The sequence below is a fragment of the Aphanomyces invadans genome (assembly GCF_000520115.1).
Source record: "Aphanomyces invadans strain NJM9701 unplaced genomic scaffold supercont1.2, whole genome shotgun sequence".
NCBI classification, from domain to species: Eukaryota; Oomycota; class Saprolegniomycetes; order Saprolegniales; family Verrucalvaceae; genus Aphanomyces; species Aphanomyces invadans.
Genome location: NW_008580147.1, coordinates 981,090 through 1,006,509, shown reverse-complemented (window position 1 = coordinate 1,006,509; position 25,420 = coordinate 981,090). Strand labels below are relative to the sequence as shown.

The 25,420-nt window shown below is 54.6% G+C and overlaps 9 protein-coding genes across 12 annotated transcripts; 6 read left to right on the top strand and 3 right to left on the bottom strand.

The window, feature by feature from the left end:
- Window positions 1-928: 928 nt before the first annotated feature.
- H310_01186 (hypothetical protein) lies at window positions 929-1,982 on the top strand (the record flags this gene model as incomplete). Its single annotated transcript, XM_008864236.1, has 2 exons — window positions 929-1,728; window positions 1,790-1,982. 2 exons carry the CDS (start codon window positions 929-931, stop codon window positions 1,980-1,982), a joined length of 993 nt encoding a protein of 330 aa, XP_008862458.1.
- A 668-nt stretch (window positions 1,983-2,650) lies between these two features.
- H310_01185 (hypothetical protein) lies at window positions 2,651-3,388 on the top strand (the record flags this gene model as incomplete). The annotated part of the gene is made up of 2 exons (XM_008864235.1): window positions 2,651-3,261; window positions 3,322-3,388. 2 exons carry the CDS (start codon window positions 2,651-2,653, stop codon window positions 3,386-3,388), a joined length of 678 nt encoding a protein of 225 aa, XP_008862457.1.
- Window positions 3,389-3,630: 242 nt separating this feature from the next.
- Window positions 3,631-4,960, bottom strand: H310_01184. Of its 2 annotated transcripts, XM_008864234.1 has the most exons (2): window positions 4,562-4,960; window positions 3,631-4,516 (listed from the first exon to the last, which is right to left on the bottom strand). In XM_008864234.1, exons 1-2 carry the CDS (start codon window positions 4,584-4,586, stop codon window positions 3,657-3,659), a joined length of 885 nt encoding a protein of 294 aa, XP_008862456.1. In that variant the 5' UTR covers window positions 4,587-4,960; the 3' UTR covers window positions 3,631-3,656. The 2 variants fall into 2 exon arrangements, with proteins under 2 accessions (XP_008862456.1, XP_008862455.1); XM_008864233.1 differs by having other exon boundaries at window positions 3,631-4,960.
- Window positions 4,961-4,978: 18 nt separating this feature from the next.
- H310_01183 (hypothetical protein) lies at window positions 4,979-6,350 on the bottom strand (the record flags this gene model as incomplete). The annotated part of the gene is made up of 4 exons (XM_008864232.1): window positions 4,979-5,722; window positions 5,787-5,897; window positions 5,947-6,183; window positions 6,234-6,350. 4 exons carry the CDS (start codon window positions 6,348-6,350, stop codon window positions 5,360-5,362), a joined length of 828 nt encoding a protein of 275 aa, XP_008862454.1. The 3' UTR covers window positions 4,979-5,359.
- Window positions 6,351-6,773: 423 nt separating this feature from the next.
- On the top strand, window positions 6,774-8,674 carry H310_01182. Of its 2 annotated transcripts, XM_008864230.1 has the most exons (6): window positions 6,774-6,837; window positions 6,898-6,933; window positions 6,985-7,507; window positions 7,560-7,865; window positions 7,921-8,141; window positions 8,192-8,674. In XM_008864230.1, exons 1-6 carry the CDS (start codon window positions 6,793-6,795, stop codon window positions 8,591-8,593), a joined length of 1,533 nt encoding a protein of 510 aa, XP_008862452.1. In that variant the 5' UTR covers window positions 6,774-6,792; the 3' UTR covers window positions 8,594-8,674. The 2 variants fall into 2 exon arrangements, with proteins under 2 accessions (XP_008862452.1, XP_008862453.1); XM_008864231.1 differs by lacking the exon at window positions 6,898-6,933.
- A 258-nt stretch (window positions 8,675-8,932) lies between these two features.
- On the top strand, window positions 8,933-11,331 carry H310_01181 (hypothetical protein). Its single transcript, XM_008864229.1, has 4 exons — window positions 8,933-9,510; window positions 9,560-10,347; window positions 10,396-10,682; window positions 10,735-11,331. The coding sequence occupies exons 1-4, from the start codon at window positions 9,042-9,044 to the stop codon at window positions 10,940-10,942; spliced, it is 1,752 nt and encodes a 583-aa protein (XP_008862451.1). The 5' UTR covers window positions 8,933-9,041; the 3' UTR covers window positions 10,943-11,331.
- A 115-nt stretch (window positions 11,332-11,446) lies between these two features.
- Window positions 11,447-20,476, top strand: H310_01180 (the record flags this gene model as incomplete). 2 transcript variants are annotated; one of them, XM_008864228.1, is made up of 36 exons in its annotated part: window positions 11,447-11,828; window positions 11,883-12,020; window positions 12,078-12,199; window positions 12,264-12,395; window positions 12,444-12,587; window positions 12,635-12,877; window positions 12,933-13,010; window positions 13,059-13,152; window positions 13,199-13,272; window positions 13,320-13,484; window positions 13,534-13,739; window positions 13,788-13,915; window positions 13,985-14,132; window positions 14,191-14,394; window positions 14,438-14,604; window positions 14,654-15,026; window positions 15,090-15,187; window positions 15,235-15,492; window positions 15,562-15,724; window positions 15,781-15,982; window positions 16,033-16,254; window positions 16,305-16,585; window positions 16,649-16,835; window positions 16,881-17,126; window positions 17,185-17,616; window positions 17,666-17,854; window positions 17,907-18,115; window positions 18,178-18,405; window positions 18,459-18,605; window positions 18,669-18,863; window positions 18,911-19,064; window positions 19,117-19,377; window positions 19,432-19,555; window positions 19,612-20,090; window positions 20,140-20,247; window positions 20,308-20,476. In XM_008864228.1, 36 exons carry the CDS (start codon window positions 11,447-11,449, stop codon window positions 20,437-20,439), a joined length of 7,113 nt encoding a protein of 2,370 aa, XP_008862450.1. In that variant the 3' UTR covers window positions 20,440-20,476. The 2 variants fall into 2 exon arrangements, with proteins under 2 accessions (XP_008862450.1, XP_008862449.1); XM_008864227.1 differs by having other exon boundaries at window positions 16,033-16,257.
- A 73-nt stretch (window positions 20,477-20,549) lies between these two features.
- On the top strand, window positions 20,550-23,856 carry H310_01179 (hypothetical protein). The gene is made up of 6 exons (XM_008864226.1): window positions 20,550-21,217; window positions 21,277-21,365; window positions 21,421-21,918; window positions 21,973-22,245; window positions 22,306-22,422; window positions 22,476-23,856. Exons 1-6 carry the CDS (start codon window positions 20,560-20,562, stop codon window positions 23,787-23,789), a joined length of 2,949 nt encoding a protein of 982 aa, XP_008862448.1. The 5' UTR covers window positions 20,550-20,559; the 3' UTR covers window positions 23,790-23,856.
- H310_01178 (acetate kinase) lies at window positions 23,781-25,370 on the bottom strand. The gene is made up of 4 exons (XM_008864225.1): window positions 24,948-25,370; window positions 24,647-24,901; window positions 24,270-24,596; window positions 23,781-24,217 (listed from the first exon to the last, which is right to left on the bottom strand). The coding sequence occupies exons 1-4, from the start codon at window positions 25,290-25,292 to the stop codon at window positions 23,924-23,926; spliced, it is 1,221 nt and encodes a 406-aa protein (XP_008862447.1). The 5' UTR covers window positions 25,293-25,370; the 3' UTR covers window positions 23,781-23,923.
- Window positions 25,371-25,420: the final 50 nt, after the last annotated feature.

The following is a 25,420-nucleotide window of genomic DNA, read 5'->3' as shown; positions in this document are numbered from 1 at the left end:
CAATTGTACTAGATCTGTTAAATCAAACAATATGCTACTACGTTTTCGTGGTGTGTCTAGTAATCTGATTTAGCAATTGGCAGTAAATCAATGGGTATGCCCAGAGCATCGAGTGAAACCACTCGCAACAGAGATGAGGCGGAGCTGCTGACCCGACGAATAAAATTGTGCTCGTGGATGCGCCCTGCCACAACACGGCAATGAAAGGGAGTGGAACGAGGACGACTATATCCAGGTGCACCTGCAATAAATCTTGCCAGGATTGCTTCATGGCCATGTGAACGTTTTGCGTTGGACGAGGGGTTGCGTTCCGATCTCGCGCTAACTTCGAAGTAACTCAAGTGTATCAATCAAGTCACCAAGTGACTGCGGTCGCATGTACACGTGGCGGTATGTCGATGGACGACTACATTATTCATTCACAAGATCACGCGGTCTTGGCAAGAGCGAGCTTGGGCCTGCAAAGAGTCGTAAAGGTCGTCCTCTTTCGCCATGGTTTTGTTGAGACTTCTCGAGGAAAGGATGAACGCAAAATGCGCCGTTGTCCACCACCGAGTGACCAGATGAGGGCGACTGAAGCTCCACAAGCTGACCTGACTACACGACGCATAGATCTGCCAGATCAGTGAACGCTTGCAATGTGAAGTCGTCAAAACGACATAACCGCGAGCTCCGCTGCCTTCTCCATGGAGCTTCCATCGCCAGAGCGCAGCAGTCGTCCAGTGTAGACCGACGTGCGACAGATGTCGTCGCACCGACGCCTGTTCAAAGCAAATTTCATCGCAAACGCGACAGTCCTGAACGAAATATGTCACCCAAAATTCCTTGGTATGCCTCCCCTGATGTCGAGTTCAGCTTTTGAACGGTGAGAAATGTTAACACTCGTCTTGTGGACAATTCAAACCAAATCAAATCCCAGTTTGCGACGATGTGCAGCAAGGCGCCTCGAGGCATTCCGCATCCTCAATCAGAGTATGCCAAACGCATCAACAGATTCGCCGCTGCAAGTCCGATATCGGCTATAGCTCAGAAGAACCTTGTTGCCCTCACCTGGAAGAGTGGCCTCGATTTGGTCCACGACCCATTGCCTGATCTCAACCTTGTCACGATTGGCCCGAATGGCGTTCGAATCTACGATGGTATCACGGGCCGGGACCAGTACGTCGTGAAAGGCACAACAGTGCTTCAGGGTACCGTCTCCGACCTGCTGGGCCAGCTGCAATTCCAAGCGGCGTCGTCCCACGAATGCCGGCGCAGCTTTTACAAGCTATTCTTGCGCACGTTTAGTCATAGCATCAACTTCCCCCAAGAAGGAGCCTCTGTCGACGCAAACGGATTCCAAGTGCACTGGTTGGCTCTTCGTGGAGATGGCGTTCACTCCACTCCGTTCGACATGGTGATTGCATCGTACACCCAACAATATGTGTGGGATCACTCGGAATGGCGACCATGGACTCCTCACGATGGCAGCCAAAGAGCGCAAGATGCCGGAACCCACGTGTGGGAATCGATCGACACCCGAATGATGCCACCGTTTCACGATGCCACCACCACAACTGGTTGCTCTCGCCTGCACATCCACCGCAGCGGGTTCGTCGTCGAAAAGTGCGTCGACTTGGCCAACTATTGCGAAGTGTCGTTCATCTTGCGATTCAACGAGCACGGGCTCTCTCGTCCGTGGCTCTATGAGCTGGTCGGTGGCTTTCCCCGTTACTTTCGCCGCGACTTGTATCTTGTCATCCCCACGCAACTATGGTCGTACAACGAATACTGCCACATGTGTTTCAAGGTTTTCCGACTCTACCGTCGCCGCCACCACTGTCGGCTGTGTGGCCATGCGACCTGTTCCAACTGCTCACACAATGTCGAGATCGACGTTGCCTCGAACGTCGAAGCCTCAATTGTTGGGCGCGTCCCAATCCTCGTGTGTCACAAGTGCAGTGTGCACTACCGAGCGAGTCGGCAAGACCACCGTGCCATAACGTCGTCTGTTCACTCTCAAATGTCGACGTCGGCGAGCTCCACTTCTCGACCAACAGGACCACGCCAAATGAACCGGTCTAAAGTGCCGCCCTCTACCTGGACAGTATCACGAACTATTACGGACGAGAATGAGTCCTTGTTTACTATTCACGCGCCTACGCCATCGCCTCTGTCACGTCGAAGTCCTTTTGTGCCATCGGTGGCACTGCGTGACCAGTTGAACTCTGACGCCCTTTACACGATCCATGTGCCGGTACCGTCAATCACGGGATTACGACAGAAGGAGACCTTGCCCATACCCATCTACTCTCGCCCTTCGGACGTTGATTTGTTCAGTCGACCGTCGATTTCGCTGTCTTCATCGTCAAAGTCATCAATTGTGCGTCGACGTCCTTCTGCAACGCAAAGGGAGAGAGAAGTTGACGCTACGTCTGCACCTCCCGCCGCAGCAACCTCCAGCAAAGGTATTAACGATCGTAGCTCTGTACTTCATATGCAATCAAATAGTAGATAGCGTTCCCCAGAGCTGTGACTTCATCCAGCGATTCCATTCACCATCGCACCCCATTGACGGAAGTTTCAAACATGTGTCGTCCATGTCCGGATATTTATCCGAAATCGCCATTACCTAGAGATCGAAAGATTCAACCAAACAAATCGGCGCGCGATGAGCACATTGTCGAAGTGGGCGGAGGACGACGGCGCCGATGAAGACGACAATATCCTGTGGGATGAGTCTACAGAAGAGAAGCTCGCTGAAAATCGAGGTGGCTTCCATTTGCGCAAGCAGAATAGCGGTGGTAGTCTTCGCACGATTCCTCTCTGCAAAACGCCACCAACAACGGGTCCGCGGCTAATCACAATGAACCCACAGACAGTCACGTCCACCACAGGATTGGCACCCCCCGCACCATCTCTTGGACTCTTGAAGAAGAAGGATACAAAGAAGGCGAGCAAGTTTGGTCTGGGTGAGCGTCCCCTCGGATCACCTGTCTCGGGGTCCAAGTCTGCTGCACAGAACGGGAAAATCAACAGCAGCATGGGACCTAAACGGAGGGGCACAAAGACTAAATCTGGGTCTACGGATATTGGGTTTGGATCCGCATGTAGCGGGGGCTCCATGAACAACTCAGGAGTCGCAACACTGCCCGAGAGCCCCGAACAAGTTCGGCGCTTCCTCCTTTCTGAAGTCAAACAAATGTCCATCGAGCGTCTTGTTGCCGACGCCAAGCGGTACTTGTACTTGGAAGAGTTTCATCGAAAACACACCGCCACATCGTACGTGTTAAGCATGCAAGAATGGCTACAAGTCATATTACTCTCTCACGCGCACTTTAGTCCACCGGCCCACCCAGTGCAGGCCACCCCCATCACAGCAGCCACAGCATCGCTTCCACTCAAGTGAATCAATTCCAGCATATCTCGTCTTCCTATCTAACCCTTGCGTACGTTTGACAAATTATCCTTGCTACTCGAGGTGGCTGGCGAGTGATCACACCAAGGACTTGCTTCGAGGCCATCGGACGTTGGGGCATCCATGGGGCTCAAGATTCGGAATTTGTAGTGGTTGGATGTACTCAACTGAATCCGTCTAGGTTTGTCAAGAATCGAGAGAAAGCTTGCGCCACTAAGCAACAGGACTTTGCATTGCAACGGAATACTGACCCGATGGATTACTGGCTTAGAACATTCAGGCAATGGAGACTATGTGCTGTGAATTCGTAGATGGTAAACGTGCAGCTGTGGGTAAGCATCGACTTGATCAAGCTTGGAATCGTGCCTTTGTACAATCCTTGGAGGCCTTCATGGCGGAAGATGTCACGACCGCATTGTAGCGAAGAAGAATAGGACGGAATTATGTAGCCATAGTCAATATGCCGCGGGACGCCTTGCATTTGCATGCGCTTCTTGATCGTGTCGAGCGGGTACACGAGGAGTTTCGAGACAAAGCCGGCGATGGCACCGTTCCCGACGGTCTGCAACATCCATCGAAACCGGGACTGCGTTGAGCTAGAAGTAACTTCATTGAGTGTGGTGTATATACCAAAGCTCAATCCCATGTACGGAATGATCTGGGACACAGTCGGGCCCAAGCCTTTGAATAACCCGCCCTTGATTCCTTCCCGTTGAATGGAGGCAGCGAAGAAGTGCCGCATGTTGTGGTATACCTTTGGCACCCCTTGGCTGGAGATGACGGTTCGACACCGGTCGAATGGATAGGTGGATACAGTGGCAACCACTCCGGAGGTTGCACCGATAAGGCTGTTCAAAGCCCAGTGGTTCCCATCATGACCATCGCCGTCGACGTCAACCAATACATTGCGCAGTGCTTGATACGTCCCAAATTGAACTCCAGAGTACGACACCCAAAGAAGTGTTGCAGCAACGTTGCCACGCCAAAACGTTCGCAGGCCTTCTTCTCTGTAAATTGTAGACAAGGCATGCACCAAACTCATGTAGTGCCGGGGGAACTTGGTCGACTTGACGCCAACCTGGACTTGGAACCGAATCTTGAGCAAATCGAGCGGGGCTGCTATCACCCGCGTCAATCCTCCTGCCACAGAGCCGGCCACCACACCTTCCCACGCAGTTGGGGACGACATCGACGCTATTCGTTCTTCTTGTGGTGCTTCGCGTCGGGTTGTGTGAGCTTTTCTTTGGGGACCGAGAACAAGAAGGAAGGAGCGAGGATGACGAGGAAGCACACCAGAGCCACTGTAAGATTCAGCCAAATGTCCTCGTCGCGCATGCACCTTGAGCCACGAGCCTTCCGACTGAGAGTTTCGAAAGATGAACGCGACCAACCACCCACAATAACCGTCTTGGCAATTATCCGGACAACTCGCACCACAATGCGAAGGGTGGTCGACCCACACAACCCAAAGGTCTACTCGCTTCGCTTAAGACATCCACAAACCTCACGCGAGGCCACGTCCATCAGCCCCATCGTCTCAGACTGTCTGGCGTCACCTCGCTGTTGCAAAGATGTGTGAAGGTGACAGGGAACGCGGTATTCAAGTTATCCGGATAATGGCGATCTTTTGCGAAAGGTCGCTTTGGTTGAGGGGTTGGGATGATTTGAGCTTCAACAGTTCCTCGGCCGATGGGTTACAGCCGCCCAGTGGGGTAACCCGAGCGGAGCTCGCTGAGTTTCACCGGACGGTTCTCCTTGAGCGAGATGTTGGCGGCCAACCCGAGCTTGAGTGCTTGACGCCCGTCTTGGCCCGACACTGGAGGGACCGACGCAGGGTTCAAGCACACGTCCACGAACGCGATCAACTCATCGCGGTATGCGTCCATGTATCGGTCGATGAAAAAGTGGAGTGGCAGGTCTCGTGCAATCGAAGACGCCGTTGACACTGTGACCTAAATGCAGTCAATGGTCTGTGCAGGGGGGCTCGCTTACCGAGTTTGGGTAATTGTTTTCGCACGACACGGCACCTTTCGAACCAAGGACTTCAACGCGCTGGTCGTACCCGTACGCAGCGACACGACTGTTTTCAATGTAACCAATAACTCCGTTCGCGAATTGCAAGCACACGACTGCCACATCCACGTCCCCTGCAGCACCAATCTCGGCGTCGCGAGCTTTGCCCAGCACATACACTTGATCGATTTCAGATCCGACGAGAAAGCGAGCCATGTCAAAGTCGTGAATGGTCATGTCGCAGAACATGCCGCCCGACACTTTAATGTAGCTTACGGGGGGTGGGCTCGGATCGCGACTCGTGATGCGAATCTATTCAAAGAGCAGGATGAATAGGATATGATTTGTAGACCTAGACATGACGTATGGTGGCTACCATGGACACGTCCCCGACTTCGCCGTCAATGACAGCGCGGCGGACACGTTGAAAGTTGGCGTCGAATCGGCGGTTGAAGCCCACCATCATTTTCACGTTCGCATCTTCCACCTATGGTCCGACTCGAATCAAGTTCACAAAACACTCGACTGGTACGTACCGCTTTCACGGCGGCGTCAACGACAGCCAGGTCCAAAGCAATGGGCTTCTCGCAGAAGATGTGCTTGTGGTGCTGGGCAGCGAGGTGAATCTGATGAGCGTGGTGGTCCGTCGGCGAGCAAATGAGCACTGCATGGATGGTCGGGTCCTTGAAAATCTCGTTGGGATCTGTAGTGAAGTTGGGCACGCCAAACTCGTCGGCCAACGCCTTGGCTCGGTCAGCACCTGGGTCGGCAATCTATCCACGGAGTTGGTGATCGCAGGCATCACTTCAAACTCAAGCAGTACCGATACGATGGTCACACCCAAACGCGACAGGATTTGGGTGTGGATTTTGCCAATGCGGCCTGCGCCCAAGACGCCGACGCGGAGGGACTTTGGGCTGACGCTGCCAGTCGTAGCCATGTCCGTTTAATTGTGGCCGCCCATATACACATCGCACGAGGAACCCTTTGATTGGGTGGTCCAACATCCAAATCAACTTGGCGACCTCGTCCAGCAAAATCCTAGCGACATCGCTACACCAAGATTTTTTTCAATGACCGAAAATACACGATGTGCATGAATCGGAAATAAAAATTTTGTATATAATGACTTGCATGACATGATGCGTTTGAACGTCGTGGGTTTGCTGAGAGAAACCACTGCAACAAGCAAGTGCCACCGCCATCGTGGCGACAGCGGCGAGGCAGCGGAGGTCGAGTGTGCTTGCTTGACTTGGGCCCGATGCGCTTGGCCAGACAACAGTGGTCGTTACCTGCAGGAATGAATTTTCACGCGGCCTATAAATACCCAGCTATGAATAACCCACCTGCACAACGTCAGGCGTCAAAACCACTGCGAGCCCATGCATGCCCGGCGCAAGGATGGCGCGGCGACTGCCCCAAACCAGGTACGTTCATGGGAGACATAGGGTAGCGTAGCGGTAGGGCGCTCAGACCATGCCATATAGAAAGTGCGGACGAAGGCTACGGCCATTTTCCAGCAAGTAGGGCAGCACATGCCATTCGAACGTCATTTACACCTTTGATGGTCGTAGATTTCGAACGGCAAGAGAAGTGCGTTGCAAGATGCGCTGGTGGCTAAACTCACGTACAAATACGCCAAGCGCGACGACGAGTTCGGCCGTATCATTGTCAGCCTCGTGTCGAAGTTGGTGCGGTCGTCTGCCAAGTTAGTGGAGGCCGACATAGCAGCTCTCGAGAAGACTGTCAAGAAGCTTCACGACGAGCGCGGACGAAAGCAGCGTCGCGACGAGGAACGTCTGGGATTTCAGCCGCCGCAGCCAGCCGACGCGTTAGATGTAAAAGTTGCCGAAGTGGGTCCGCGGGTGACATCGCCCCAGACCAAGGCGGACACAATCAACTTAAAAACGCACGACGAGTGGGTCCTCATCAACGCACTCAACAGCGTCGAGTTCGAAGACTCGGAAAAGCAAAACGTCGAGAAGAAACACATCAAGACGATCCAGCAGCGCCTCTGGCTGGACTCGCAAAAGCAGGAAAAGGACAGAAAAATCAAGACGATGCTGGACGAAAAGCACGACATGCACGAGCACCAAGGTACAGTCGCATATCTCTCAAATGATCGGGACGATGACGGCCGACGACGTAGTGTCCGACTACAACAAGTGGAAGGCAGAGGAAGCGGAGAAAGCGCGGAAAGCAAAAGATGCGGTCGATCACATCCGCATGGAGCGCGACCGCCAGCTGCGCGAGTCCAAGGAACTGCATGCAAAGCAAGAAGAGAAACGGCGGCGGGAAGAAGAGCTAGAAGTGCAACGATGCAAAGACGAACTCAAGCGGACGGAACTGGACGCGTTGGAGAGGAAGCGCGTGCAGCATGCGCGGATGCAGTCCCTGCTCAAGGAAAACATTCAAGTACAGCATCAAAAGGAAAAGATCAAGACACTGGAGCAAGGTATGGTCACATGTCTAGCACGCCGCGCGGTGGAAATTCATGACGCGGTGGGCAGAACGCGACGTGAAGCTCATGGAAGAGTACGCACAAAAGCTTGCGAAAGAAGAAGCGGACCGAGTCGCGGCGCTGCAGCACAAGCTAACGCGACAGGATCGCATTCAGAACGGCATCGCGTTGAGTATTCACGAACAGCTTAAGCAGAAGGAAATGGAGGATGAGCGGCGGGCCGAAGAGTACCAGCGCCGAAAACTCGAGGCCGACCGTGAAAAGGAAGAGGTTCCGTTCACTTCCCTGCATTTGTGTGGGGTGTTTACGCCTATGTGTAGGCCATTGCAAGGCGACGAAAGCAGGAAGCTCTCGAACGCAAAAAGTACCTGGCGTTCCAGCACGAGATCAAGGAGGACAAGAAGAAGAAGCTGAACAGTGAAGAGGTTGAGTACAGCAACAAGTATCGAGAGGAGGGTGAACTTGCACTCCGGGAGTTGAAACAAAAGCACGACAACGCCCGCGTGCGCAACAAGGAGTACCAAACGCTCCTGTTGTGCCAAATGGAGGAGCAGAAGGTGCGCAAAGCCGCCAAATTCAAGTCGATGGACCCAAGGGAAAAGTCACTCAACGCAATCCTCTTGCGGAAACTCGAAGACGACGAGATCTTGAGCCAAAAGGTTGTCGCAAAGCTCAGTCCAGACAAGACGGTCCGCGCTAAGCCGCGCAACAACATTTTTTAGCACAGTAGCATTCATTACATGCAGAAACGATCGGAAATGGAGTTTAATTGCCAAGACCAGTATTTTCTACTTCTAAGCAACCAACATTCCAAGTAATACAGCGAAATGACCGTCAAACTCTGTATGCTAAAATATCAAAAACCTACACTCTCTATTCTAAAATCGCCGTCATTTTGATATCAACCGACATTCGTGAAGGCACCTACATTCCCTATCCCTTGAGTTTGTTGCACTCCCGAAAATGCCATGCTCCGTCGGCGACGCAGTAAAGTCCAAAGGCCACACTGGTCCAAGGAAGCGACGTCCCAAATCGAAGAAGAAAAACAAAGATAACGAGGCAACACCGACGTCGCTACCGCCTCAAACACCTACGCGAACTAATGCTGGGCAGTCGGAATCGACCATTCCGACAACGAATCCTCCCAACCCAACTCCTGGTTTGCGTGCGATGGCAGCACCATTTTCACCCACCATGCTGGGTACCATGTCACCCGATCGAAATGTTGAAGCTGCGAATCGTGCATATTGGACACAGTGGGCGATAGATGCTGCAGAACAAGAACGAGCGAGGAGGTTGCGCCAACTGGCCGAGATCCAATTGGAAGAGGACATGGAGCGCACGCGGCGACAAGCATGGGCACGAGCGGCCATTGAAATGGAGCAGCACTCTCGCACAACTCGGATGTTTCTCGAAGCAATGCAGAACACTGCGTGGTTCCAAGCGACCATCTCGCCGTCAATCCTCAATTATGAGGTTGTGTGCCCCCATAGTTGGTTTGGCTGTACCTTCAGCTGCATGCTACGACACATTGAAGATCACTTGCTCGATTGCCCCTATCGCCAAGTCCCGGACACTCCTGCTGTCGAGGACATGGACCTCAGCACCTACGACGTCGTGTGTCCAAACGCAGTGCTCGGTAAGTTGCTGTGTAGTCAACTCACCGTCGTCTTGATCGCCTCATGCAGGGTGCAGCACAATATGTTCTCGTGAAACTATCGGCGCGCATTTGTCCGTGTGCGGCATTCGATCGGCCGAAACCGAGCTGGAAGAGAGAATGCAGTCGCAGCTCAACGTCATTGCCGCCAGTGAAACCGAGCGCATCCGGCGAATAAACGAAGCGAAGATGCTGGAGAGCATGTCGTCCGAAGTGCACAAGTTGCACGATGCCCAGACCAAGGAACTTCAAGCTCGTCTGCACGCCGAGGTATCTGCGTTCGGCGCCGCCCATCACACGAGCGCGCAACTCCGCCGCCCCATGATTCTTCGCGTTCTGCAAGTCGTCTCCACGATCGTCCAAGCTGAGTGGCCTCAAGCGTCCGTGGAGCCGTACGGGTCCTTTGCGACCCACTTGAACTTGCCATCGAGCGACGTCGACTTGGTTGTTGGACCGTTTCGCGTCTCCGTCGGCGATGCCGCTGGCCCGTTTGGCGACGTCCAGCAACTGGGGGATCTTTTGGTATCGTGGACTGCTACCAACCCTTCGTTGGATGTTGCTTTCTCGTCCATCCAAATCTTACCCCATGCAGCCATTCCATTGCTGAAAGTGGTTGCAACAGTCGGCGACGGGCTGACTGTCGCCCTGGACGTGACATTTTGGGGCGTGTCGCACCAAGGGCTGGCCAGTGCCGCTCTGGGGCTCGAGTTGTGTCGAGTGATACCAGGGCTGAAGGAAGTGACCCTCGTTCTCAAGTACTATTTGGCCAAACGCGGCATGAATGATGTGTACCGAGGCGGGTTGTCTTCGTACGGACTGGTACTGGCGCACTCGTTTTTGAACTGCTCATTTTTTTGCTTTTCATAGCTTCTCATGGTCGCCCACGTCTGTCTCCGGCAGCCCCTGTCTGGCAACAGCAGTGCCTCACCGCCTCACAAGGCGGCTGTCCAACTTGACAATGTCGCGATGACCTTGGCGGAAAGCCAGCGAGCCAAAGGTGTTCAAGTTGCCAGTGACTTGACAGCGCATGTAAAAGCCGAAGCTACCGCCCCATGTCTCGGCAAGCTCATGATGGGCGTGCTGCATTACTTCGCCAACGACTTCCAGCCCGAGGTGGACGCGGTGACAGTGGGAGCCTTGCCGTCCTCCGTCAGGTTGGAGTGACGCATCTTGTTGGTACTTGACGGTGCATATGCATGTGGATAGCGGCGAATTGCGACCGCCAGGCACGACATTGTGTGTTTTCGACCCGCTCGATCCCACCAACAACGTGGGTCGCCACTGCTACCGAATTTCGCACATCCTGCGCAGTTTCCAAGACGTGTCGAATTCGCTGACATCTCTCATCGTTCGACTCCGACGTGGGAATGACGTTGGGGGTGGCTCGTTGCTCGATCGAATGTTTGACTTGTGACCGTCCTCTCGCACGTCCATCGCATCGGGTGCATCGACCCCAACGTCAGCGAGTCGTTGATATTTCTTCGGAGCCACGGACAATTCCGCCGCCGCCACGTAGCGACGCCCTTCGACTTCGAGTAGGGACCTGAAAAACCGTCGGCAGACCGACAGTAACATGGACGTCCCGCGTTTGCTCCTGTTGTTTCACGCGTACGTGCCACACGCACGAGAGCTGTTCGATGTCGAGATGAAGGCGTTCGGCCGCTTGCCACGACGATCGGTCGACTCGAACGACGCCAATCGAAAACGCACCGCTGGACGCCACGGTTGGCAACTCCATTGAACGCACGATTCAAGGTCGCGGTGGTGCAGATCCAGTGTGCATGATGGTGGCAAGCCCATTTTGTCATAGCTATGAAGGGCGGCGACGTAACCGGCCCATGCTTGCCTCATATGTTGTCGTTTCGAGTGAAACGGACGTGTGCTGGCCAAGGGTCAAGGAAGCACCACGTCGCGCACGATGGCTGTGGCCCCGCTGGATGCGACGAAATCGACCGAATCGCTGCGCCAGGCAGAGTCAGCGAACGCTTCGTTCCCTGGCCGCCGAATGCAAACGTCCGCCACAACGTCGGAGAGCGGGTCGCCGCCTGGCCGTGTGCTGTTTGTCAATGACCGGCAGGCCACAAGGGCTGCGATGGCGAAGCTCGGCCTGTCGTATGCTGGAAATGTCGTTCGCACGTCCAAATACTCTGTGCTGTCGTTCCTGCCCAAGAACCTCATGGAGCAGTTCCGACGCGTCGCGAACTTTTACTTTCTCATCATTTCGTTGCTGCAACTGGCGACGCCGTATTCGCCGACGAACCAGTACTCGACGGTTGGGCCTCTTGTGCTTGTGTTAGTAGGTACGTCGCCATGCCGTCGATCATTTCTCGGCGGGACACTCACGCGGTCGACAGCGACCATGATCAAGGAAGCTGTCGAAGACAAGGTGCGCCATGACGCAGACAAGACGGTCAACCACGGCAAGACTCTGGTGTTTGTCGAGGCCTTGGGTGGCTACAGGGAAATGTTGTGGCAAGAGCTGCAAGTTGGTGGTACGAACGCTGAAGTACGTGGCTGGCATTCGTTTGATCCCGCGGTTTGGACGGTAGATGTCGTCAAAGTGCTGGATGGCGAGAGCTTTCCAGCCGACCTGGTGATTCTCGAGACGAGCTTCATGGACGGCCAAGCTCAAGTGGAGACGGCCAACTTGGACGGCGAGACCGATTTAAAAGTACCATGCCCATTTCCATCCGCCACCCAACGTTGAGCTGACGTTGTGTGGCTGTGACCCGTAGATTCGAACCCGCCCGGATTGGAAAGTCGACTTGACGAGCGTCGGGATGTTTCCGTCGATGGTGACTGCTGAAATTCGCTGCGAAGCACCCAACCGGCGCCTGTACACATTTGACGGTGTGGTCAAGATGAAGGTACCTTTGGAATAGCGAGCGCATCCCCTCACTCGCTTGAACGTACAGCAAGACGACCGACCTGTGTGGGAGGTGCCGCTCACGATTTCGAATGTCGTGTTGCGAGGGATGAAGCTGACCCACACGGCGTATGTGGAAGGCGTGGTGGTGGCGTCAGGGGCCGAAACGAAGCTCATTCAAAACACGAAACAGGTGTGAATCATACGAAAAAGTTGCGCCCGTCCTAGGTTGTGCAATAGTCGCCGTCCAAGTTTTCCCGTCTTGACGTGATCGCGAATCGATGCATCCTCGTCGTCTTCTCCGTGCTTTTCTTCGTTTGTTGCGTGTCGACGGCGTGGAGTACATGGCGAAGCACTGTGTATAACAATCGACTCTCGAGCAAAGTGCACACTGCGTTTGGAACGACGACGAATTGGAGCTACCTGTGGAACCAAGACATCCTGTCGACCTTTATCACGTTCCTGATCTTGTACAATAACTTGGTTCGTTGGCGACGGACATGGCGTTGGTGGCAGAACTTGACGTGGCGCTGGCTAGGTGCCTATTTCTCTCTACATCAGCCTCGAAGTCGTCAAGTGGTATCAAGCAAAAAAGATCGAATCGGACCCCGAAATGGTGTTAAAGCGACGGCCAGCCTCCGATTCTCATGCGCTCGTGATGTAGCTCGATCCTGTCACCGCCAAGTCGGTTCAAGCGCGAACGTCCAACTTGAACGAAGACGTGGGCCAAATCCGGTACCTCTTTAGCGATAAGACAGGTCATGTTGGAGTTGGACGGGGTAGTTTCGCTCACGTCGACCGCAGGCACAATCACGAAGAATGAAATGGTGCTGAAACTCATCAGTGTCGGCCATGTTGTGTACGATAACATTCCAGTGGTTCGTACACCCACGGACTCTCGACGTTGGCTAACCGTCGCATGTAGCGAGAGAAACGAGTGGACGGCGTTCACCGCGGATCGTTTGCCCAAGGCGACATCCAAGCCGACCGAATATCCACGCGGCTGCGCGCATATTCGGCGCACGTCATGCCGTACAGCATGTTGACGCAGCATGGAACCTACCCCGACCACGGCGCGGGGTGCGAAGAGGTACGAGTGGGTGTACCGCGCACTGCTTCTCATCAACACTACTCGCTAGACGTCTGTCGTCGACGACAACTGCCCCCTGTCTCGAGGGATGCTCGCTCAGGCGTTCTTTCGATGCGTCTTGTTGTGCCACACCGCAACGTTATCGTCACTGAACGAAATCCGCGCGTCGTCGCCGGACGAAACAGCTCTCTTGCGTGGCGCGATCGAGCTCAATTGTTTGCTCAAAGGCCGCACGACGACGACGATGGACATTAGGTGCGTCATGCGGCCAGTCCGAATATGACAATGCCACGACGGGTGTAGTTTATTTGGGAAACCCGAAAGCTACGAAATCCTGGCCTTGAACGAGTTCGACAGCACGCGCAAGTGCATGTCGGTCATCGTGCGGCAGCTCACGGCGCCGTACCGAGAGAGCATCACGAAAGACGATGGTGAGAACTGGATGCATCGACCGCATTGAGTTGGTGCATCGTTGGGTGCGATTCACGGGTGGCCGGTAGTGCTGTGGGTGTTTTGCAAAGGCGCTGATACGACCATGATGTCGCTGGGAAATGCGACCACGCAGGGCTCGAAGCCTCAGACGAGGGACTCGATCACGAGCCACTTGCACTACTTTGCATCGATGGGACTACGGACCCTAGTCTTTGGGTAAGTTCGACAGTGCTTGTTCGACACCATGAACAACTTGCGTGGTGGTTTCCCACAGATACAAGCGCATCACGTTGGCCGAATTCATGGCGTGGTCTGCGGCCCACGCAAAAGCCAAGACGGCGCTGATCGATCGCGAGGGAAAACTGTTCGAATGTGCCCGATCCATGGAAACACGATTGACATTGCTCGGGGCCACGGGCGTCGAGGATCAGCTCCAGGATGGCGTGACCGAATGCATTGAGACCCTCAGTGCCGCAGGGTACGCACCAAGCCCTAGCAAACTTTCGAGTCATCGGGTGTAGGATCAACATTTGGATGTTAACCGGCGACAAGGACGAGACGGCAATTTCCATCGCCAACTCGTGCGGTCTCCTCTCGGATCAGTCGCAGCTCGTCGTGCTGAATGAAACAACGCAGCAAGGGTGCATGTACCAAATGACGAGCATCCGAAAGCAGCTTCGAAAACAAGGTTTGTACATGTCGCGCGATTGAAAACGGGTCGTTGGACGGTGTCGTAGGACTGTGGAAACCCGACGTACCATCACGAGAAATTGCGCTCGTCATCAACGGCGACGCTCTCGAATGCCTCTTGAACGAATCGCGGTGCGAAAAAGACAACGAACCTGGGTCCACGAGTCGGTTCGCCGACACAAACAATGAAAGCACCCATTCGCTCTTTGGCGTCGACACGAATCTTGTCCCGGGCCATCGCGACTCGAGTTTTGCCCACACCCACCTGTCGGTCAAAGGCCTGCAAGATCAACCAAACACCAACGAGAACGACGCAGCGCTGGCGCTCTTCATGCAGCTCGTCACGCAGTGCTGCTCCGTCGTGGCGTGCCGACTGTCTCCGATCCACAAAGCTCAGATCATTGCACTCATCAAAGGCAGGTACGGCCCATTCGTTCCTAAACGTTAGTCTCTGGCGGCAAAAGGAATCAACGTGGTGTACAGCAAATCTCGACCCGTTACGATGGCAGTGGGCGATGGCGGGAACGACGTCAGCATGATCCAGGAAGCGCACATTGGAGTGGGCATTTTTGGGCACGAAGGTGCGTCGGCGTTCGCGCCAAGGGTGGTCCTGAGCGATCTGCTCTAGGCATGCAAGCCGTGCGCAGTGCGGACTTTGCGATCGGTCAATTTCGGTTCTTGTCGCGGTTGATTCTTGCCCATGGCCGATGGAACTACCGACGCGTGTCGATCGTGATTCTATTTTCGTTTTACAAAAACATGGCCCTCGTCATGACGCTGTTCATGTACTCGTTTGTGAACGGGTACTCGGGACAGACCATGTACGAGTCGTACCTGATTGTGGGCTGGAACGTGCTGTACACGTTGTTTCCGATCCTCGTCCTTGGTGCGTCGTCGGCTTGTGTCGTCGCGCGAAGCGTGCACATCTCGCTCATGGAGACTCTCGTGGTGCCAGGGATCATCGACGAAGATATTAGCTCCGACACCGTCCTCAAATACCCCTTCATCTTTCGCAACAACCAAATGGGCCAAGAGCTGAATTTGTCCAAAATGCGCATGTGGGTTGGCAAAGCGCTGTGGCATTCGTTCTTGGTCTTCTTCCTCGGGACCTTCCTCACGTACGTGGCTTTGATACATTGAGTTGAACGTTGTCTCGACGGCGCGCATTTGACAGGTACAATGTGTTCGGGTCGTACTCGATGGCCGACTCGAGCATTTTCCTTTATGGCACGGCCATGTACGGCATTCTGGTCGTCACCGTGAGCCTCAAGGCGGCGCTTGTTATGCAGCGCTTGCATCGTTGGACAAGGTACCACTACATGGCGATCCTGGGCGGTCCGATCTTGTACTTGGCGTTTGTGCTGGCGTACTCGGAGGTACACGTCGGTGAACATTGTGTGGTGGAGATCGACTCGTCTACATGTAGGCGTACGGGATCTTGCGGATTCAAACGTTCAACGACTTTTTTGGTCTCGGGAGCGTCGTATTTGGCGGGACGGCGTTTTGGATCACAATTTGCCTTGTTGGGTTCACGTCGATCGTGGCAGACGTAGTTGTGATGTACATTAGCCGCATGTACTTGCCGACGAACCAAGACATTATTGAAGAGATCGATTCGCACTTGGACGACCCGACCGACGAAATTCCCGTGGTGCGGCACGAAACATGCCATGGAGCACTCATGGTCGTCGGTCGTAGCATCCCAAGAGCGAGGACATGACACAGCGCAAGATTCAATCCCCTGGTGTCGGCGCCATTCGAAAGGACCTTGGATTCCTCACCGAGCACGAAGAGTTGTGTCGGAAGCTCATGCGGCTGGAGCGCGCTATCTCGCGTGAAGTTGGTGTCCATCGGCAAGAATTGTTTGATGTGGGCATTTCGTCGACATCTGAAATTTCGTTGCATCCGATCACGGTCGAGTTTATGGGTGAAGACCACGAGGTGCTCGAGGCGGGGTACAACAAAGTGTTTATGGCACGGTATGTGCGTTGCGAGTTGAATTTTTGTTGGACCTGCTGACAAAGGATTGTGTGGCTCTGCAGCGAAGTGCGGCGAATCCACGTCCTGGTCGCGATGTTTCTCTTTTTGCTGCCGTTTTACGCCGTCGTCGAGTACTACTGGGAAAAGGACCGGACTCGTTACTGGACTCGAATCGGGATGTTCTGCGCCACGATGATGTACCTTGGGTTTTTGCACTCGCGTTTCTTTTTGTCGCATTATCAATTGGGGGTACGGGCGTTCGAGTTGTAATGCACTCTGACGATGCGGCTGTAGATCTTGGTGCCGATGGCGATCGGTGGCATCGCATTCACGCAAGCGATCGCGTACACAGGTCTCCTCCTCGTCACAATCTTTACGATCCTGCTCTTCTCCGTCGTGCGGGTCAAGGTCGTGTACGCCATTTGTCTGGCTGTGTTCAACTTGCTCTACTTTGACTTGTCGCCGCGGCTCGGGTTTCGCCAAGATACGACGTCGAGCGAGACGACAGCGACCGAAGTCGTGCTCTTCCTCGTGTTTATGGTACGCGATGGCAGCACAAAAAAGATCTGGGACTTCAGGGAGACGGTTCTCGACGTAGATGTTTCTCATCGGGTGCTCGGCGTATGGGTCGTACACGCTGCAAGTGTCGATGCGGACCGACTTTGTCCAGAATCGAATCCTAGTCTACGAAGAGCGACGGAGTCGCGAGATTTTGAGCAACATGCTCCCGGAGCACATTGTCCGGCGCATGCAAAACGGAGAAAAGTTGATTTCGGAGGAAGAAAAAGACGTGACGATCCTGTTTTGTGACATTGGCGACTTTTCATCGCTCATCAAGCGGTACTCTCCCACGGAAATGGTCAAGCTCCTCGATCGCATCTACTCGTTGTTTGACGTGATGTGCGCAAAACACGGAATGCGCAAAATGGAGACGGTCGGGAAAACGTACCTGGCGTGCGCGGGCCTTCAAGGCAGCGTAAAAGGGAAGGAAGCGGCGCTCCGAGCGGCGGGCGTTGCGCACGACATGATGGTGCTCGCATGCCACATGAACCCATCGTCACTCGTTGGACGGTGGATAGGCCGCGATTTCCAAAGTCAAAGCAAGCAATGGAAATGGTCTGAAAATCCGCATTGGCATCCACAGCGGGCGTGTGATCAGCGGCCTGGTCGGGATGAAAAAGCAGCAGTTTTCGCTTTTTGGGGACACCATCAACACGGCGTCGCGCATGCAAAGCACAGGGGTCACGGGCCGGATTCAAGTGTCGCAAGTAACGACGCCCTACGTGGTGAACAACCGTGAATGCTCAACCACCACACTAGGTTACGTACGACTATTTGTGCCAAGACTTTCGGTTTGAGCCTCGAACGGTTGAGGCCAAGGGCAAAGGGACGTTGACTGCGTACTTGATGGGCAAGTCCGCCACCGTCCTCGGCGATCGAGCATTGCGAGGTCATTGGGAGCCGTACGTCGACACGAAAGCGATGGCGTCGCCGCGAAGTGCCTCCCGCGGCGCCTTGGAGCTCATGATGTAAGCCGCCGTCTCTCGAGTCGTTGGATCGACGTTGATCCTTTGGCGTGTGGGTGGTCTAGAATGCACAACATGCGAGAATGGGTGCGGCGACTGTTTGCCCCGACAAATCGCATTCAAGTCGTGACGAGCAACTTGGACACGACCGAGATGAGCATGCCGAGTCGCATGCGAATTCAAGCGATCAAGACAGAAATGAACATGGAAATGGACCTCGTCTGGCTCTTCTTCCTCAAACCCGACTTGGAGCTCGCGTACCGCAAGACACGATGCTTTATTCGACTGAATGGGTACTTCGACCCGCGCCACCTTTGTTTGCGTCATCGTCGGGGTCGTCGCGTAGCGCGAGGCGGACGATGATCATGCTCGCCATATACCTGGCCTACACGATCCTTCGAGACCTCGTACACGACGCGAGCCTGGGCGACTACAACTTTCGCGTCATTCACAGCAACGCGACCATGTGTGACAACAAGTGCAAATCGGCCATGTAGGCAGCGACCTTCTTGTATGTGGCCATGAGGTTGCTGACCCGGGCTGCACTGGACGGTAGCTACGCATCGACGGCGATTCGAGGGCTCTTGATCATGTTTGCTGGGTGGTTTGAGTTTTCCAACTTTCACCATTCACGGTCGACGCGGCCGTGGCCGACAGAGGACGTCAAGGCGTTCATTCAGCCCGTCCACGGCCCGCTCTTCATGTACTACATCGTGACAGCGGCGGTGCTCGTGACCCCCAACATCTTTCGGTACGTCGCTCGACCATGCTACGATGGCTAAGGCATCGAACTGGCAGCTGGACAAACGAGCAACAGAGCATCCTGTACTCGTACATTTCGATGGACGTGATCATGCCCATGTTTCTCGTATCGAGCGGCGGGTCCCTCCTCAGCAAGTTCACGTCGTACTATAACATGCTCCTCATGGCCCTCAGCACGACTATTTACATCGTACGACTGGCCCTGTGGTGTTATCGAGGTCGTAAAGGTTGTCGTTGGATAGTACGCGTACCAGCAATCGCTGCCCGACTACTCGAAAGTCGAAGGCCTCAAGGTGTACCCGACCGCGCTGACGCTGTTTGTGGGCCTCTTTAGCATGATGGCCCGCCGTGATATTGAGTTTTTCTGTCGCCGAAAGTACTGGTTCCAAACACGGGCGCAAATGGAAACGAAGAAAGCGGATCGATTGCTGTACAAGATGTTGCCGCAGTCCGTGGTAACCCAGCTCAAGGAAGGCGAGCTTGTGTGCGATCAGCACCATCAAGTACGTTTCATGACGAAGTTTGGTGGCACGTGGTAACGGGGGCAACGTGTGCAGGTGGGCATTCTGTTTTCAGATATCAAGGGCTTCACGTCGATTGCTGCCCGCGCCGACACGGACAAGGTCGTCCATTTGCTCGACTCGCTCTTTTCTGCGTTCGACATGCTCACGGAGAAGCACGGTATGCATCCCTGGTCTTGGCCGTGGAAGTAGTTTGTCACGTACCGACATGTGCAGGAGTGTTCAAAATGCAAACGATCGGCGACGCCTACGTGATTGTGTCTGGCCTGCCGTATGTCGACATGAGTTCAAAGGAACTGAACAACTTGACCGAGCCCAACTCGGCCGATCTCGTCTCGTTTCAAGACACCGCCCTCCACACCATCCACCACAAGTCCGTCGCTAGTGGGAATCATGTCAAGCCCCACACCGAATCCTTTCGCCCACTCGAGTCGCTGCCACCACGATTGCACATTCGTAACCTCATTCGCATGGCGACAGATATGCAACGGGAAGTGTCCAAAGTGATGGACCCAAACAGCGGCGAACCGCTGCAAATGCGCATTGGCATCCACATAGGCAGCATCATTGCCGGTGTCATTGGCACGTCGACGCTCCGGTACGACATGTGGGGCCCGGACGTCCTCACGGCCAACGAAATGGAGACCAATGGTGTTCCCGGTCGCATCCTCGTGTCGAGATGGGTGAAGAATGTGGTATGACCTCTCGGCCATGACCCACTGTTGCAACTAAGCGAACGTGCAGGCCGAGGACTGCCCTGATCTCCGCTTCACATTCCACAAGACAATTGACTTTACCGGCATCTCCAAAGTGGACACGTACATCGCCGAGTTTGTCGAGGACAAAATCGAGGTACCCTTGCCTCGTCAACGCATGCGCTCTCACCCAACGCTTGGACATTGCTCGTTGTAGAAGCACAACCTTCCCCATCACTTGGAGCCTATCCCCGCGGACTCCAAGACAGCCCACGCTGAGCGATTGTCGGACGGCTCGACGAAGCTCCCATCCAAGCAGCGTCGAGGTGAAGCCAATATCGAAACATAAAGGAACTCTTAAACCCAATCGAAACTCCGACCATCCAATCGAATTTCTTATTATCCGGAAAACCGGATACGCGATGGCGCATTGCAGCGGTTTGAATGGATATCCAATCTTGAACTCAAGATGGGAGCGAAGTCGAAGCAGAGCAAGTCCGCGGCGAAGTTGGCACCTGCGGCCAACCTTTCCAAAGGTTCAGGTGGGCCTAAGAATGGTGGTGGACGTAAAGACAGCGGAAATGGTAACTCTGCCAAGCCGCAACACGGTAACAAACCACAAGGAGCAAATAAGGTGGCCAACAACGTCTCGGGTCCACAAGACTCCAAGTCACATGGACAGGGCAAGAACAATGGTGTGAAGCATCATCAAGGTAATAAGCTACAAGACAGTGACCGTGGTGCCACGCCACAGCGTGGTAAAAAGATACAAGGAGATGGGAATGCGTTGCAACACAAGTCGACTGAAAAGCAAGATGTAAAGAGAAACTTTGCTCACACAGGCAGGAAGCCACATCAAGCACACACTGCTAAGCATATAAAAAAGCCGTATGCGGACAAGCGCGACAATGAGGCTGAAGAGATCGAAAAGCCCAACGAAAAGCTCAGCGCCATGTTGAAATCGATGAAGGACCAGTCTATTGCATGGCACGAAGCAGTTAAACCGCTTTCGAATGAAGCAAAAGACCAGATCAAACACAAAGCTGCCGACGCCGTCGTGGAAGAGAAGAAGCGGATCGCCGAACGCTTGATGGAGGCCGAGTTGAAAGCGGTCGAGTCCAAAGGCAGTACGAGCATGCATCACTACATCACAACATTCGTTTGCCCTGTGTTCATGGTGATGTAGGTTTGTCTAGCGATGAAAAGTACTTGAAGACTATGATCAAGTCGGGTACGTTGGCCGATCGAATCGCTGCCACGACGCTGTCGATCCAGGTAATGCGTCGCTGTCCCAATACTTAGAGGTACCACCTACCGTTGTGCGATGCAGGCATCACCAGTGCACAACTTGGCGCGTTTGAGTCAACTGGTGACGATGGCCAAGAACAAAGGCCGTCGAGAGGCGCAGATGGCGATCGATTCCCTCAAGGATCTATTTCTGAACAACTTGCTTCCCAACCGCAAGCTCCTCTTCTTTCATCAGCGTCCGATCCACCGCTCCGACGTTTCGCAGGAGCATCTCGTCATTTGGTACTTTGAGCACTGCGTCAAGGTCGCGTACGCCCAACTGATCTCTGCGCTCGCGTCTGGCATGGACGACGCCATTGAAGCACACAAGCGCGCGTGCATCCGCGCCGTGATCGCACTCCTGACCGACAAACCCGAACAGGAAAACGTGTTGCTCACGATGCTCGTCAACAAATTGGGCGACCCCGACCGAAAAGTCGCGTCGTTTGTGCTGCACCAACTGCAGGAATTGCTCAAAGTGCATCCACTCATGAAGCGCGTGGTTGTCGACGACGTTGAGCGCCTGCTCACTCGCGCCAAGGTTCATTTATAAATGCTTTACTCTAGGCAGAGGACTGATGAGCACATGCCTTAGGTGACCGAACGAACCAAGTACAACGCAGTGCTGTTTTTGAACCAAATGTACCTGAGTGTGAGCGACGCCGACTTGGCGACCCACCTGATCAAGGTGTACTTTGGGCTGTTTTCGAAGGAAGTGCACCGCGACCAAGGCAAAGCCGACACGGGGCTCGAACGCAAGCTCCTCAGTGCGCTGCTGGTGGGGGTGAACCGATCGTTTCCATATGCCAAGTGCACGTCCGCTGACTTTCAAGATGAGATCGACACCATGTTCCGCGTCGTCCACACGGTATGTCTGGCTGCTGTCGATTGTATGAACCATCGGGTGGTCACCGTGGGTTGCCATTAGGCCCACTTTAGCACGAGTGTGCAAGCGCTCATGCTGTTGTTCCAAGTGATGAACTCAACCAACTCGGTGCCCGATCGATTTTACACGGCACTGTACGCCAAGATGTTTGACCCAAAGGTACACAACACCTGGAACAAGTCCCGTCACGTTGTTCTGAAGCGCCGAGCTAGCTGCGCACCACATCGAAGCACACACTGTTCCTCAACCTGCTCTTCCGCGCCATCAAACAAGATGTGTCCCCTGCCCGCGTCCACGCCATGATCAAGCGGCTTCTTCAAGTGTCGCTGACGATGTCGCCTGCGTTCTGCTGCGCCGCGCTCTTCCTGGTGTCCGAGTTGCTGCAGCACAACAAGAGTTTCCGCGCCCTGATTGACCAGCCCGAGCACGACCTAACGCAAGATGACGTTGCCGTTGCTGCAAAGAACGAGACCAAGTCGGACGACGAAGACGGCTCTGAACAAAGTTCGGATGAAGAAAATCAAGACGATGCTGAAGACGCCGACTTGGAGGCCGAGCGCAAACGCAGCGCAGCGTTGTTGAAATCGATGGGGCTCGACGTCGCGGAAGAAGAACGGGCGGTTGTGAAGCCCCCCCTTGTGGAGAACCCAACGCCGTACGATCCGCGAAAGCGGAACCCGCTGTATGCCGGGGCCGAAGCATCCTGTTTGTGGGAACTCCAGCCATTTTTGGTGCACTACCATCCGTCTGTGGCGCAATTTGCCAAGCAACTGGTGGACGGTGCGATCTCGTACAAGGGCGATCCGCTGAATGACTTCACCCTGTCGGTGTTTTTCGACAAATTTGTGAACAAAAAGCCCAAGACCAAAGACGGCCCGCATCGATACAACGGCAGTCGCGGCGACAACGACGCGAACGCTGTCGTGAGTGTCGACTCGGACCAGTTCCTGGCCCAGGACGAAGCGGCTGTTGCGGAAACCGATCGATTCTTCTACACGTTTTTTAAGGAGCGCGCCAAGCGCGTGCCTGCCAAGCCGAAGAAAGTCAAGGACGACGCAACGGGCGACGCCTTGGCGTCCGACGAGGACGAAGAGTACGAAGCGTTTGCGAACCAGTTGGCTGAGAGCATCATGGAAGACAACGACGACGAAGACCCAGACATGGACGACTGGAGCGACGAGAATGGCGACGATAGTGGAAGCGGTGACGACGAAGAAGAGGACGTCGGTCACGTCGGCTCTCGTGCCGACATGAACGACGAAGACATGATGTTTGACGACGATGAGGACGACGACATGGACGATGATGATGCTGACGACATGCAATTTGGTGATGACGATGCTGAAGAAGATGACGAGGAAGCTGCCGCCGCGCCAGCGAAGAAGGGAAAGAAACGAGGAGCGGAGACACGCAAGTCGCCGTTTGCAGATGCTGACGCATACTTGGAAGCGATTGAACGGGGCGAGCGGGAAGAAGCTACGAAGCAAAACCAGTCGCCGTCGAGGCCATTCAAGAAGCGAAAATAGACCACCATAGCTCGGTGTATATAACTCGTCGATGCCTCAGTCCCTTAATCATATTCTCCTCTGCACATCTTCTCTGCGCATGGGGATTCATGCCACACGATCACGTGTGGGTCGGTGGAAATCAGGATGGTATGTTAGTTAATAAGTCGGGCCGTCGTTTCGGCAATGCTCTTCTCTTCATCGGTCGGGATCACCAAAATCGGAATGGGCGAGCCATCGACGTGGATCTCGCGCACGCCGTTCGTCGGGCCAGGGACGTTCTTGGTGGTGTCCAACTCGAGTCCAACGTGTTTCAAGTCGGCGCAAATGCGCTCGCGCAATACAGCCGATTGCTCGCCGATGCCGGCCGTGAACACAATCGCGTCGACCTTGGGGTGAAGTTGGAGCACGTACGCGCCGAGGTACTTGCGTACGCGATGGGCGAATACCTAATGATGTAGGCATCGCATGAGCATCGAAGGAGACTAAACAGAGTCGTACATCCAAGGCCAAGTCAGCTTGGGCATCCCCAGCAACGACGCGGTCTTGGATGGTCCGAACGTCCGACTCGCCGCAGAGCCCCAAGAGCCCACTCTTCTTGTTCAGAAGCTTGTCGATGTCGGCGACGGACAGCTTGGCATGCGAGTGCAGGAACGGAATGATCGCGGGATCGATATCTCCACTGCGGGAGCCCATGATGAGACCTTCCAGGGGCGTGAACCCCATGGACGTGTCGACGCATTTGCCCTTTCGAATCGCCGACATGCTCGATCCGTTGCCCAAGTGCAGCGTGACGAGGTTCGTCTCTTCGAATGGCTTGCCCAAGTACTATAGAAGATCGTGAAACATCACAGCGCAGACCGACCAACGCCACGTACTGCTGCGGCTTGCTGAGCGACGTATTGATGGCTCGTGCCGTGAAAGCCATACCGCCGGATCCCATACTCCTTGTACAGCGAGTAGGGAAGGCCGTACAAAAACGCGGCAGGAGGCAGTGTCGAATGGAACGCCGTGTCGAACACGGCGACGTGCTGGCAATCAAAGAGTTCGTGCGCGACTTGAATCCCCAAGATGTTGGCCGGATTGTGCAGCGGCGCAATGTCCACGTTGTCTTCCAACGCTTTGATCACGGCCTATGACACAGACATTGCGTGGGAGAGCGACGCGTCATGTACGCACCGGCGTAATGAGCGAGTGGTCGTGGAACGCTTCGCCTCCGTGCACGACGCGGTGGCCGATGCCGTGGATTTCGTTCTTGTGCTTCAACCCGCCATGCGTTGGGTCGGTCAGCAAGTCGATCACGTACGACAACGCGGTCTTGTGGTCGGGAAGGGACACCGGCGGCAGTGACGCCTTGACCGTCGACGTTGGCGTGTGTGTGGCATGCTTGACCTGCTTTTCCGTCCCCAACTCAACCATGCCGGAAATCAGAGGCGTCAGCGTCGACCCCGTTTGCTCCGCGAACAGCTTGTACTTGAGCGATGAGCTACCAGCGTTGAGTACTAAGATCTTGAGTTTGTCCATGGCCGAAAGTTAGCAAATGCGCGATGGCTTGGGCGCGACGACCTTCCGCTTCGTCAAGTCGATCGGTTGTGGTAAGCGCACGCGGGGCGACTGTGAAGGGGGAGTTCCACTCCCCACCCACCAATCCG

Bases quoted from the DNA above. Each gene is read 5' to 3' on its own strand.
- H310_01179 (XM_008864226.1), top strand. From the start codon at position 20,560: ATGGGAGCGAAGTCGAAGCAGAGCAAGTCCGCGGCGAAGTTGGCACCT. The intron at 21,218-21,276 runs GTACGAGCATGC...ATGGTGATGTAG, and splicing joins AGCGGTCGAGTCCAAAGGCA to GTTTGTCTAGCGATGAAAAG. The intron at 21,366-21,420 runs GTAATGCGTCGC...TGTGCGATGCAG, and splicing joins CCACGACGCTGTCGATCCAG to GCATCACCAGTGCACAACTT.
- H310_01184 (XM_008864233.1), bottom strand. From the start codon at position 4,586: ATGTCGTCCCCAACTGCGTGGGAAGGTGTGGTGGCCGGCTCTGTGGCA.
- H310_01178 (XM_008864225.1), bottom strand. From the start codon at position 25,292: ATGGACAAACTCAAGATCTTAGTACTCAACGCTGGTAGCTCATCGCTC. The intron at 24,902-24,947 runs GTGCGTACATGA...TCTGTGTCATAG, and splicing joins ACCACTCGCTCATTACGCCG to GCCGTGATCAAAGCGTTGGA. The intron at 24,218-24,269 runs GTACGACTCTGT...CTACATCATTAG, and splicing joins AAGCTGACTTGGCCTTGGAT to GTATTCGCCCATCGCGTACG.
- H310_01181 (XM_008864229.1), top strand. From the start codon at position 9,042: ATGGCAGCACCATTTTCACCCACCATGCTGGGTACCATGTCACCCGAT. The intron at 9,511-9,559 runs GTAAGTTGCTGT...CGCCTCATGCAG, and splicing joins GTGTCCAAACGCAGTGCTCG to GGTGCAGCACAATATGTTCT. The intron at 10,348-10,395 runs GTACTGGCGCAC...TGCTTTTCATAG, and splicing joins GGTTGTCTTCGTACGGACTG to CTTCTCATGGTCGCCCACGT.
- H310_01182 (XM_008864230.1), top strand. From the start codon at position 6,793: ATGCATGCCCGGCGCAAGGATGGCGCGGCGACTGCCCCAAACCAG. The intron at 6,934-6,984 runs GTAGGGCAGCAC...TGATGGTCGTAG, and splicing joins CTACGGCCATTTTCCAGCAA to ATTTCGAACGGCAAGAGAAG. The intron at 7,508-7,559 runs GTACAGTCGCAT...CCGACGACGTAG, and splicing joins CGACATGCACGAGCACCAAG to TGTCCGACTACAACAAGTGG.